Below are 14,854 nucleotides of genomic sequence, written 5' to 3' on the forward strand. Positions count from 1 at the left end.
TAAAAGTGGCTATGACAATCAAGGAATATAAAAATGGCTAAATAATGTGTCAAAAGGCTGTCAATCAAGGAATGATTCCTTGATTGACAGCCTTTTGTCACATCATTTAGCCATTTTTATATTCCTCGATTGTCATAGCCACTTTTATTTCTACACAGTAAACTCTGCAAAATGATGAGCTAGAAGGCTAAAAATAGAGGCATACAACTACTAAATGATGCAATAGAAGGCTGACAATTGTACTCGCAAATTCTCTTCAGTATGAAGCAGCATTTTTTTATATTACTGAAATCCAACAAAAATTAAGAGCTTTCCTGCAGAAACATAAGTGAGTGGGTTTGATGTTCAGTGGCTATAATTATGCCAAACTACAACATATAAGAATGACAAACTTGGCAAAAGACTCCTCACTACCAACCTGCATAAACATTTGGTTAAAATCTTAGTTAAGAAAGTTATTGCATGGAAACAAGTGTTTAGATCTAACAACAAGGTGCTGTAACTGCTCAATTATGATGTTCAGCAAAGACAATCGGACATGACCATCAATATCATGTTGTATACCAAATTTAGTTGAAATCTAAAATAATGGAGTTAATGTGCAGAAACGTTCAAGTAGGATGGATGGGCAGATAAGCCCAATTTAATGAAATGTACTATTGAACCCTGAGTAGGTAATGTGGATGGAGCTACTATCATACAATGAACAGTAAAGTGAAATGCAAAATATGGTCTACAATGCCGACAGCAATCTTCAGTAAGAAAATAGATGGAGTATACTTTCCTGTGACAAACACTCAAACTCGTTAAAGTGATAAAATGGAAGGTAATTATAATGAAAGCATTCACAAGCAGAAGTAGAACTGGTGACAGACAGAGGCACTAGTCCCTTTAACCAAGGGGAGATCACTCTTATACTTGTCTTGGTGAGCATATGATGATGATCAATTTTACTGTTTAAAAAGCCAAAAATATGTTGTTTTCATCACTTGGGTGAGCTGGATTTATGAGCAAGTGGAGGTCCTCCATATGCATAATGATTTGGTAATGTATTTAAGAACCACGGATGAAAAATCCATAAGCCATGGTCTGGAAACCATGATTTTGACCATTGGACCCAGCTATTTTTTTCCACTAAAGAATCTGAGGGATTCTGAGTCATAAAAGGCATATTAATCCATGTAGATGACAATATAAGTAAAAATGAGAAATGTAAAAGTGGGATCTAATAGATCAATGTAGATGACAATATAAGTAAAAATGGGAAATGTAAAAGTGGGATCTGATAGATCAATATATTGACTGGACACAACATAAATCCATTTCCAAGTCTGGTAACCCTGGGTTCAAAACGAGAGCTGCTCAAAAGGAACCAGTGTTCCACTGACTGAAAAGAATTTCCCAGAATTCATAATAAGACCATTTGTTACTTGTAACTGCACAGCGCTAAAACCATGTTTGATATTCTTCAGAGACAACAAGATTTTTAAATTAATTTGTGGTGGACATGCTGGATGACACTTTGGCACCCAACAACGCATACAAAATCTTCTGGTGGAAATGCCATGTTGATATGACTTTCCATTTTGAAGGAGCTGTAATAAAGAGATTTTCAAGATGGATGCCATGGTGGCCCTATTGATTATTAGATTAGCACCATTTCTATTTAGTACCAACTTAACATCAAAATAAGTCTTTTGGTGAAAGTATAATGTTAATATGACCAGCCATCTGGGAAAAGTAGAGATAGATAACAAGAATTTTCAAGATGGCCATTGTGGCAGTCATTTTAAAGTCAGATCAACGCCATTTTCATTTACAACTGACAATACATCGCAAGAATTATTTCAGTGAAAACCTTATGCTAATATGACTATTCATTCAGGAAAACAGCAATTTTTTTAAAGTAAATTATATTTCTCCAACTTTACTTACCTGATTGTACATTAGAATAAATTTCTCTGCTACCACCAAATATCCAACCCTCACAGAAAGATAGCAAAGACATGTCTGTATATAGAGTATCTAAAGGGAAGCAACTCTTACAGGTTAACTCCCCCTTGCCACCCATAAGATGTCTACTCTTCTGCCCGATTTAAACCAGTTTTTACTTGTGCAAAACTGTCAAGGATGTTCGCATTGTGGAGAAGGGTGGGAGGGATTATTTGCAGTATCACCAGGTAAGTATGAGCGAGGAAACAAATTACGAAAGAATGCTTTCTCTGTTAAGTATATTGCCTGATCACTTTACATAAGAAGAATAGGCAAGTGGATGAGGAAATACTGTGCATCCTAGGTTTACTTGTGTCTCCCAGTAGAAGCATGCTTGCTATGCTTGAGCTCAACAAGGTTCAATTTGTTAATAAATGAGTGATGGAGATCCCTGTGGGATTCCACAATTAATCTCACCATCAAATGTTTCCCAGACAAACCCAGCAGAGGTGGCCAATTCAGGACTGGGTCTAACATTGTGCTTTCATGAACATGGAGTGGTCACTGTTTGTGTAGCTACCACTAACCCGACAAGATTCAATTTTCTCTTTAATGAGGTCATCTCATGCAATTGGAAGCTGGAGAAGGCAGAAAAGGCATGCTAGCCAGCAGACTAAGCTAGGTCCCTAAATGAAACATTATGTTCCAGATCAGGCAGATGTAGAGTCACTCGTGTGTTACCTTCATTAGTGTAGCTCATCCTGTCAGAAGTCTGAGTACATCGAGTTAACAACTACCTTTAGTAAAGCGGCCAGCACTTGTGGAGTTGTGTATTGCATTCCTGCTTTCAGAATAAAGAACAGACTTTTACAGTCCATGCAAATATTGTCTGTGTACCTCAGTTGACATCTAAGGATATGTAAATGGTCCTGCAACTTTGCTTCTCTTTACAGTTCAATTAAGGAAAGGAAACAAACAGTTGTTTGTTGCATAGTGACATGTTCATAGGAAGGAACCTAGCTCACCCACTCTGCATGCTGAAGTTGGCATCATCATAAATTGCAAGTGATGTATGACAGTTACTTGGGGTGGGGGGTAGACAAGTTTGATCATATCAAAAACCAAGAGAGATTCCATTTGGGTGTACTGTGATTGAGCATGGTCTGAAGAAGTCAGAATTGAACTGCAAGTTGCAGCTGATCCATGAAGTCTGAATGTGTCCGAGATCCTACAACAGGATCTCTTGATTGTGGTAGGGTCAAACTTTTTGTCTTCAAAGAGAAAGCAGTTTGCCTTTTGGGAATGGGTGTAGATAGTGGTGTGACTTCATTAATGTGGCAACAGTCATTGACAACACATTTTTCCCGTGTATGTCCTTAAACTGGAGGATCTTTAACTGTTGTGATCCTCTCCATGATTGAAGATTCCAAACTCTATTTCATTCAGGACATCCCTTAAAGGAGCCAGAAGAGATTTTCTTTGTTTAAAGGCAATCGTTACTGCTTGAGCAGAGTGGAGGTCACTACTACTTGTCTGGATAAGTCTTTCACTAAATCAAACAGATTGTTGACTCATGGTGTTTCATCTTAGTGTGGAGTAATTAGAATTATTGCATCTCTGCCTATCATTTCTTAACTATTTTAACAACCAAAACTGATGGCGGAAAATGTATGTCCACATAACCTCCCACCTAATTAAACGAGCATGTATAGCACATGCATCCAGGGCCATGGAAAAATGAAGAAAAAAAATCAACAACAGATGGCCCCAAAGGGCACAGATCTGATGAAAGGTTCCTGGAGGGACAACTCTGTATGAAGCAGTTGTCCTCTCTTTATAGTAAGTCAGCCAAGACAGTGAGCCAGCCAGGGATGTGTTTTAAGTCGAATATTGCCTGACAATGGGAGTACCCATAAAGGTATCCCATTACTGTGAGGTATAGGTCTGGGGATTGTTCCATTCTTGCAGTGGTACATCACCAAATAATGTCCAACATTATAAGGACCGAGTTTCCTGGGATATGTTCCACCCATGTGTGGAAGGCATTGAGAATAACTTTCATTTCCAAGAGGTTAATATGAAGAGCCTTCTCTTGAAGAATCTATATGCCACTGACCATTGCAGGTCTAATAGTAGACTGTAATAGATCGAATAGTAGACTGACATTGTAATAGGTCCAATAGTAGACTGACATTGTAATAGGTCATATAGTAGACTGACATTGTAATAGGTCCAATAGTAGACTGACATTGTAATAGGTCCAACATTGTAATAGGTCCAATAGTAGACTGAGATTGAAATAGGTTCAATTGTAGACCGACATTGTAATAGGTCCAATTGTAGACTAACATTGTAATAGGTCCAATAGTAGACTGACATTGTAATAGGTCCAATAGTAGACTGATGTTGTTGTTGTAGGGTTTAACGCCATTTTTCAGCACACAATAGGCTATACATGGCAGCCAGTATTAATGGTGGAGGAAGAACCTGGGAAAACCCCGGAAAGAACCACCGACCCACGAGAAGCTACTCGCAAGCTTTCTCACATACCCACATTGTAATAGGTCCAATAGTAGCCTGATGTTGTTGTTGTTGTAGGGTTTAACGCCATTTTTCAGCACATGATAGGCTATACATGGCAGCCAGTATTAATGGTGGAGGAAGAACCTGTGAAATCCCTGGAAAGAACACCAACCCTTAAGAAGCTACTGGCAAGCTTTCTCACATAGCCACATTGGCCGAATCCGAGACTCGAACCTACGTAGACAGAGGTGAGATGGCGCTTTAGACTACTCGGCCACTCGGGGCCCCGACTGACATTTTAATAGGTCCAATAGTAGACTGACATTGTAATAGGTCAACCCATGCACTTTGTAGACTGTGGAGCTGCAAGAAACTTTATCTAAACAATATTTTGATGGATGCATTCTCAGATGCATGAGCTGCAAAAGTAAGTGTTCCATATCTAAATGGTCAAAATATTTAGATGGGACCGGATAGGGTCCAAATTCTTTACATAAATCCACCACCACACAATGAGGGAAGTATGAGGGAAGTAAGGGGTTGTTCAACTGTAGTGTTGTGCAGGAATGTTATTGTCTCTGCAGCAGACATTCTGAACTCTTAGTGAAGGTCCAAGGCCTAATATTGGGGCCTTATGAATCGGTATATGGAAGTATGCATAGGACGTGTCAAGACGGATCACGTATTCATCACATCTCTATCACAGGTCTCAATTGCCATTGGATTTCAACCTGAAATGTTCTGGAGTCATTTGCATGGTTATCATGCTCTTAACACCACTCTTTACAAGCAGAAAATCACTAATGTGAGTTCTCTAGTGACATTTGCCCCTTCTCATGTACATTCCCTGTGGCAAGAAAGTTGAAAAATGAAGTGCAATTCTTGTGTCTCTCACCTTCTCAATTTGACACCCTCAAAGAAGTGGAGAACTGATTGGGAGGGAGCATATAGGAATACAACAATTATCTTATGCAGCCTTTTTGACTTAATGGCAAAAGTCATCAAATGCACTAAGTAGCGAGGAAGTCAAAACAACATTCCTAAATCTAACATGGTGTTAATGACTTGTTTGTGTACTTTATCAATATCTAGATAAGGTAGATGTAAAGAAAATATATCCTTACATGATTTTTTACCACTGGGGTGAGAAAGTTGCATGCAATTGACTCACCATAAAGAAATTTTTGTGTTACTAGGATCACAATTGCTGCTACACACTGTAATTTTTGCAATCTTTAATAATTGTGGCAAGATTCTGAATTATGAATGTGTCATTATCATCATCTACATTTATGTCATTGGTCATGTGGGTAGAGTTAAGGAGGATGGTATTCTGATGGAGACAGTCTCCTATATTTCGTCTGATGCTGCCTTGAACTGAATTCCATCCTATCCATTGTCAGATGGGCATGTTCCGGCATATCCACTTCATCAATGGGAAATGATGACATGTATGCATCATCAGTTTGCCTTTTGTCTTTTTTTCATATGCCATCATTAGTGACTGCATTATGAAATGCCAGTCCAGTATAGCCAGTTTGGCTCATCAGAGAGCTTTATAAGTACCACCAGTTCACTACGATTCATAGAAATGGTTGATCCGGTCAATCAGTCAGCCAACTCGCCATTAGGACATATGCAGTCTGTCTGGACAGCCATGTTGCCAGTCTATGAGATAACAGACTCAGCAGTCATAAAAAGACAGTTTATGCCTCGAGATCCAGCTGGCTGATGCAATAGTCTGTACAGCTAGGTGGTCTGGACATCTAGTTCACCAGCTGGAGATGAGACTCCTAACCAATGTAATTATTCATAGTTTAATCACACAGCTGGACCAGTTGGTTGGCAGTCGAACAGCATTCCAAACATATATGCTTTGCAGCTCAGCCTCCTGGAGTAGTACTGTCAGTACAGCATGGATGCCAACCCTCATGAACATTGTTATATTCGTTCATGGGTTTCTAGACTCATCCCCAGTTGGATTATAATATATAACTGCCATTTCTACTCATCAACATACAGAAAACAAAGCCTTTTTAGAAATACTCATGCGAATCCATGGCCTAATTGGAAGTGCCTGTTTTGCTTTCTACTGGTGTCATGGATGAAGCCTGTTGAGGTGCAGTTTCTGCATCTGGATGGTGGGAATGTTAAGAGGGCATCTCGACATCACCCATGAAAACCAATGTTATAGCACCATTCTGCATCTTCATGGGGTGGGGGAGGACATCTTGACATCATCCATGAGAATAATGAATTATTGTACTGTATTCATGGATACAACATGTTCTGGTGCTGTTTCTGCAGATACACGAGGGGTGGAGAGGATATCTTGATGTTCCTATGTGACTAATAAGAATATGAACATGGATGTTTTTGCAGCCCTTGAGCTGCTTTTCCAAAAGGTCAGACCAAGTATTTCATACCGAAATGCTCATACATTACATGCAATCCTCCATGACTTTCAACTGTTTATACTTACTGCACTTGGATGTCATCATCTCTATAATGAAGAAGAGGAACAAACAAGTGCATTAAAATAATGTAAACTGCATTAGAAGTGTATTAGTTGACAAGTACAGCATCCAAATTCAAGTAAGATTAAATCATATATGGATTCTATGGAGGGCATCTTAATAGCATGAATTACAAAAGAAAAACTGGTTTAAACTGTGCAAAACAGTACCCACCCAATGTGTCTAGGGGAGTTAACCTGTAAGAGTGGCTTCCCTTTGTCTAATATATATATATATATATATATATATATATATATATATATATATATATATATATATATATATATAATATATATATATATATATATATATATATATATATATATATATATATATATATATACACACACACACACATATATATATATATATATAGAGACAAACACACACACAAAAAATGTTTTCTGTCTTTCCAGTAAGACTGGATGTGGTGGTGGCAGAGAAACTTATCCTAATGTTTTTGACCAATTTACTGTCTAAAGATTTTCAAGATGGCTGCTGAAGCAGGCATACTGAATGTCTAAAATGGCATCAGGAGACGTCACAAGAAGTTAAGTAAAATCACATGTTTATACAACCATCCATTCAGGATGGTAGTGAGAACAATATTTTCAAGATGGCCACCATTGAGAACGTACTGGACGTCAGAGCAAAACTGTTTTTATTCTGGACCATCTATACATCATAGTCTTCTGGTGAAAACCCCATAGCAATATTACTATTCATTTAGGAGAATGAGCAATAACTAGATTTTCAAAATGGTCACAGCTGGACGTCAGACTGGTACTAATTTCATTTAAAACCAGACATCAAAAAACGTCTTTTAGTGAAAATCCCATGTTGATATGACCATCCAATCATGAGAATTAGTATTAAGATTTTCAAGAAGGCCACTGTGTCTACCATACTGGACATCCAAGTGGCAATACTTTCATATAAAACTAACAAGACCATGGAGTGAGAATGCTCATGTAGAGTTTCACGGCAATCCTCCATGTAGTTTAGTCATAGAAATAAAGAACTTGTGCTAACAGATGGGTAGAAAATGGATGACAGATGATGGACAACAAACAACAGACCATCCTTTAAGGTCTTCTGGTCCATCATCTGTAGAGAAATAAATGCTTTGGTCCATGACCAGTAATGAAAAAGAAATGTGTTCAGCCCCAGAAACCTTGAGATTAAATCATTGCCTCTGCCATAGGTTGATGTGTATCATAATACACAACCTAGGATACAACACCTATTGACCCACACAAAAAAAAAAGCAGTAAAAAACTAATAACTTTTATGACCAATGAAGATTAAAAGTAACTTTTAGCAAGTAAATATCGTTTTAAATAAAATGTCTTTTTGCATCGATGTGTGTGGATTGAAACTGCAAAATGATTAATGCATTCATAATGTAGTTAATTGTTTCAACCATACTAAGCCAAAATGAAGTCATACTTGGATACAAATTGTTAGACGTGAGGGGGGAAACTTATATATTGGCAATTTTCAAAATCAAGTGACAAAAGAAAGTTGAACAACATTTTATTAATAATTTCATGTTCATTTATATATTTTTATCGAGAACTAAAACTTACAAGGACACAAGGTAAACATACACACACATACATATATATGTGCGTGTGTGTCGGAAAAGAAACCGAGCATTAAATGACATTTTCCTGGCTTTATTATACATGTAAAACATTCTATTTTGTATTTCATGTTATAGATATAGACAGCCATCAAAAACAATAAAAATTTACAACCTGCTAAGTATGTTTGATAAACATTCTTTGTATGTCATCATATCTGAATTGACTCGGGTCTAAACATGCCCTGTCAAATAGACAGATGGTCAATAAATGCATATAAGAACAATTACAAAGCAATGGCAAATGATAAGATGTTGGAAAATATACTGTACATAAATTTTTCATTTCAACCTTGAAAAAGAGTCAAATATTATTTCATCTATAACTTGAACTGACTTAATTAGTTTTAATGGCGACATGCTGCACCTAGGACTCCAAGGGCAGGGGACACTGCCCCCCTCCCTTTTCAAACTTGGGGTAAACACAACATTTTAAAAGGGGCAAAGGAAAATTAGTGCAAGAAGAAAATGAGATAATCTTGTTAACAGTTTTGCCACCTTAACTTTGTCATCTGCACTGTACCATCACATTTTTCTTGGACAATACATAATTGCAATAAACATTTTATCATCTGGTCAGGTAACTCATGAAAACATGTTTGACTATCTATTTAACCATAAATAAGCTACACCATGGAATATTCTGTTCCAGACCTTGATCTCATTTAACTTTGGTGTTCACTCATTACAATTAGTATTTATTATAATAAGTACCCATGCTTTCTAAATACTTTTCTTTCCAAATTAAGAAATCATCAAATAAATGACAAATTGTGAATTTGCATAAATTTAATTTCTTTTATCATTAATTCAAACTCAAAATAAATTAAATATTCCTGGTCATTGGTGTGATTTGAACATTGAAAATGTGTTATATTAGCAGTTATTACAGACTTTACATTGCAACTATGTCAATTTCCACAAAACTTTGATGTTTTCACTGTCTGATACATTGTTTTAAATTGGATAATCATTGCCATCTTACAAAGTTTATCATATTCAGCAACTCTGGCAATCACTATTGCTATCAGACGTGGATGGACATTCATTAAAGAACAGCTGTAAGCATATTTTCTATTTTTTTATAATGGAAAGGCATGTCCAGGGGCCCCAAAAGATCAAAATTTGGTGAGACAAGGACAAAAATTTCAGGAAACCAGTGATTCCTGGATTAAGGTACAACACTAGGTCACTGTTTGTCCCCTGCCTCACTTATTTTGTCACTAATCTTTGAACTGATATTTAGCTGACATTTTGGGAATACAACGTTTCAATCAATTAATTATTGCTACCATGCATGCAGTCAATAAAACTCTTTATTAACAGTTGTGTAATCTCACTGATAAGTTATGTTTCTGTAAATCTTTGACTCAGTTCTTCATTTAACAGTCCATCTTGTACAACCAATACATTCCATTCCTAAATTTTAGCTATATATAAATATAACAAAACACAAGATATATTTATTCAAGGTGAAATTACTGCAAATCAAGCACAGACTAAAAAAAAATTGTGCTTTTTCTAGAGGTGACAGGTTTAGAAGTACGAGTACAACTTTAATGGGATCAACTTATGTGGCCAGTCTCTGGAGAAAGCCATTTTATATATGAACAGTCTTTAAAAATTTCATGAAATTTAAACCAGATAATTCCAAAAACTGCTGTTGCAAGCTTTTAAGGGGAGTGTAATTTTGAAGAGGCTAGGAGACAATTCAGATACAATATAGTGTGAAGGTAAATTTGACAAGTAGACACTACTAACGACAAAGAACACTTAGAGCATAACCCAAGCAAGTCCCATCAATGTAAAACTACATAAAAATGTGGGTCCAGCATTCAGTGGCCATGGGCAAAATGGACAATCAGGGGCGATAACTTTGCTAAACAATGATGCTGAATGCTGATAAGCTGCAACACCAAATTGGGTTAAAATTCAATAATAATTAAGGGAGTTACTATGCAGAAACATAAGTAGGTGGGTCTGACAACCAGGGCTACAAACCTGCAAATGATATAGACTGGGGACAATTAAACTTGGCCAAGGTCTCGCCAATATATAGCTGCATACCAAATTTGGTTGAAATTCAATTAAGGGAGCTACTATACAGAAGAGAAAAAAAAGAGATGGAAAGCCAGCTGGAAGGGCAGCCCCAATTTAACATCCTCCTATTTCTACAAAACTGGATACATTTATGGAACTGAAAGTTGGTGGGTTAGAAAATTAAGGCCTATAACTCTGCTAAATGATGACATATAATGCAAACTTCTGAACTCGGACTAGTATCTAGCTGCATACCTAATTTGGTTGAAATCCAACAATTCAGGGAGATATTGTGCAAAAAGATGATGGAAGGAATGGATAGGCCCAAATTAATGTTCATTTCTACAAAAAGCAAGTGATAATAAAAGTCACATGTTTAACGAACACACTTTAAATCTGATTACTGTGAACTGATTGCACGAGTCAGAATGCACAGAAGGAAGGAGTAAATTTCAAAGTTAATGTCAATCCCGACAATGCAGTCCAAACTAGGTCCAACTGGAATCAAATCCTCAAATTTATCCTGACAAGTACAGAGTTGTTTGTTGGGTTTGCACCAAGTGATAATGGAATTCATCATTAAGGGAACCCATCAAAATCCTCATCTGCTATCTCTTTGGCACTTTCCAACTCCTGCTGTTCTCTTTCTCTTCTCTCCTGCAAAGATCAACCAGAAAACATTATCAATGAAACTACACACAAATCTCATTCAGTCTTCCCAAGTTGCAACAAGTATGGCTGCAGTTGATAATAAAAATTTGGATTGGGCAACATTCACAGGCCAGCTTTGCTGACATTCAAAATCAATATGTGGCAACTTGAAAATGGCAGCAAAATTTTCTAATTAGAAGAGTATACCACTTCTGGAACATAAAATTTAATTCAAAGCATGATCCCTTTTTAACTGCAACACTGCCTGTTCAAACACTCAGTCACCATTTTTACATGTGATCAGCCTGGCTTACTGACTACATGTGATCAGTCAACACATGACCTTTGCAATCAACCTTTGCTAATGGTATGGATCCTGAAAAATGGTATGATGTGAACTATGGAAAATTTAGTCAGCAGTAAAATTAAACAAGCAAATGCAGATATGGCTAAAGCTTCAGTAATATAAACTAACTGCTGAAGAAAATGAATGTTAGGGCCTTTTATCAGTAAAATCTGAGGCCAGATATAATGAAAAGAGATGGTTCAGAGAATTCCAAATGAACATTTTAACAGCTGGCCAGAGCTGCTGATAAATGAGGAGAGTTCTGTCACACACAGGCACAGGTATACTAAAATAAACCAGATGCTCTTTATTATTACATTTTAATTTGCCTTTAAAAAAATACACTTTTTGTCATCTTCTACAGTCTTCTTTTCCAATATCTGAGGTGATGAAATTATTAGGGTTTGGTGACCTTAAGTTTTGAAAAGGTCACTTAAATTTTCAAGTAGGTTGCCCTTTGGCTACTAAAGATGGATAGGTATTTGGAATGTTGATTTCCTGACAAACTGTTAAATTTAAAAGAAAAAACAATATTAAAACAAAATAAAATCAGATAATTCATGAAAACACAATGCATGAGGGCCATTAGGTCATATTATGAGCTTGTACGAGTCCATGGTCAGTTGAGTTAAGAAGGCAAAGGCCTGGGTGCCAAATCCATACTCGCATTAAAAGATTTCTAACTAAAATCTTAATTGAAATATTGATCATGGCATAAAAGTGCCTGCTATGTCTTGCTTTTTCACTCATATCAGCTTTATTAAATCATCTACAGCAAGCATAATACTAAAACTAGATATAACATTAAATTCTGGTTTCATCTACAGCAAGTACAATACTAAAACGAGATATAACATTAAATTTTGGTTTCATCTACAGCAAGCATAATACTAACACGAGATATAACATTAAATTTTGGTTTCATCTACAGCAAGCATAATACTAAAACTAGATATAACATTAAATTTTGGTTTCATCTACAGCAAGCATAATACTAAAATTAGATATAACATTAAATTTTGGTTTCATCTACAGCAAGTACAATACTAAAACGAGATATAACATTAAATTTTGGTTTCATCTACAGCAAGCATAATACTAAAATTAGATATAACATTAAATTTTGGTTTCATCTACAGCAAGCATAATACTAAAACTAGATATAACATTAAATTTTGGTTTCATCTACAGCAAGTATAACACTAAAACGAGATATAACATTAAATTTTGGTTTCATCTACAGCAAGCATAATACTAAAACTAGATATAACATTAAATTTTGGTTTCATCTACAGCAAGCATAATACTAAAACTAGATATAACATTAAATTTTGGTTTCATCTACAGCAAGCATAATACTAAAACTAGATATAACATTAAATTTTGGTTTCATCTACAGCAAGCATAATACTAAAATTAGATATAACATTAAATTTTGGTTTCATCTACAGCAAGCATAATACTAAAACTAGATATAACATTAAATTTTGGTTTCATCTACAGCAAGCATAATACTAAAATTAGATATAACATTAAATTTTGGTTTCATCTACAGCAAGCATAATACTAAAACTAGATATAACATTAAATTTTGGTTTCATCTACAGCAAGCATAATACTAAAACTAGATATAACATTAAATTTTGGTTTCATCTACAGCAAGCATAATACTAAAACTAGATATAACATTAAATTTTGGTTTCATCTACAGCAAGCATAATACTAAAACTAGATATAACATTAAATTTTGGTTTCATCTACAGCAAGCATAATACTAAAACTAGATATAACAAGTACAGCTTACGCATCTGGTTATGCACAAGACAAAGAAAGTGTATGAACCTAAGACAATCTTGCTTCATAGATCTGATGCTGTTACAAGAAAATTAAAACAAGAAAACTATCAAACATTTACCTCAGCCGATTCTAAATCTTTGTTGTATGACTTTGGAGGGAATCTCATGGCCTGAAAATTGAATGCATGAAAATTCAGTAAACTGTAAGACTCCTTTAATTACATATGAATCCATGGGACAAAATATGTGAATATGGTGCTTGACTGTGTTGTATCAACAAGTGTTATATAAACAATTAATTAACAGACACAGTGCTTGCCGATGTCACAATGCATATAGTGCTTGCTTGTGTCATATAAATTAACACACACAGTGCTATCCTGTGTTGTATCAAAGTGTTCAATAAACAATTAACACACAGTGCTTGCTGTATCATATAATGCATATGGTCCTTGACTGTCATATATAAAAAATAATGCATAAAGTGTTTGCTTGTGTCTTATAAGCAATGCATATGATGCCTGAAAATCATATAAACAATTAATGCATATAATGCCTAATGTGTCATATAATGTACATGGTGCTTCACTATTGTCATATAAACAATTAATGCATATAATGCCTGAATGTGTCATACAATGTACATGGTGCTTCAATTTTGTCATATAAACAAATAATGCATATGGTGCATGACTGTCACATAAACATGTAATTAATGCATTCGTTGCCTCAACATGTCATATCAATAAGAAATTATGCAATGGCAATTTACTTTTAAAAAATGTTAAGTTTATTTATAAGAAGTGTTTGCATCTTTACAACTTTCTTCTGAAATGTGTTGTTGTTTTGGGGGATTGGGGGAGGGGGGTAACACTAATTTTAATAATGTAATGCATAACTATCACTTCTGCATACTTACCTTTCCAGGATACCAAGTCCATTGTCCAATCCACAAATCATACACAATATACATGATTCCTTCCTCCTATTATCATTCGAGACTCTAGAATCAGAATAGAATTTGGTCCCTGTCTAACACCTACATTACAACCCACATCCTGTTTACTTTCTCTTTAATTGGCTCCAGAGGACAGAGTACCAGGGAAGACAACCCTTGCAATTGTGGTAGGTAAGTATTACATTATAAAAACAAGTTTTACCCTGCCCCTCCTCCATCTACATTTTAAAATCAGTAATACATTTCCTGCCAGTACTGCATTGCTAAATTTGAGGCTGATGGTCTAGTAAATTGATCATATTACAATTTATGCACCACCCTTATAGAAGGAATGTTCACTACCATAAGCTGACTGAATATTGTGTCACAAGTTGTGATGTCACAAATGAGCTCAGCTAAAAAGATGCCTTTGCACTGGTGTGCCAGATCAAAGGTAAATTGCGTAAG

General features: G+C 35.7%; 1 protein-coding gene across 1 annotated transcript in view; it reads right to left on the reverse strand.

Moving 5' to 3' along the window:
- Positions 1-8,490: 8,490 nt before the first annotated feature.
- Positions 8,491-14,854, reverse strand: part of LOC149791626 (26S proteasome non-ATPase regulatory subunit 3-like) — a 42,676-nt gene continuing 36,312 nt past the window's right edge. The window contains exons 10-11 of the mRNA XM_089970182.1: positions 13,569-13,619; positions 8,491-11,313 (exon numbers count right to left, since the gene is read on the reverse strand). Of these exons, the coding sequence (XP_089826308.1) occupies positions 11,236-11,313; positions 13,569-13,619 (129 nt within the window). The 3' untranslated portion in view covers positions 8,491-11,235. The remainder of the gene's footprint in view (positions 11,314-13,568; positions 13,620-14,854) is intronic.

This window comes from Sinohyriopsis cumingii, chromosome 9 (genome assembly GCF_028554795.1).
Source record: "Sinohyriopsis cumingii isolate HCF-2022 chromosome 9, ASM2855479v2, whole genome shotgun sequence".
NCBI classification, from domain to species: domain Eukaryota; kingdom Metazoa; phylum Mollusca; class Bivalvia; order Unionida; family Unionidae; genus Sinohyriopsis; species Sinohyriopsis cumingii.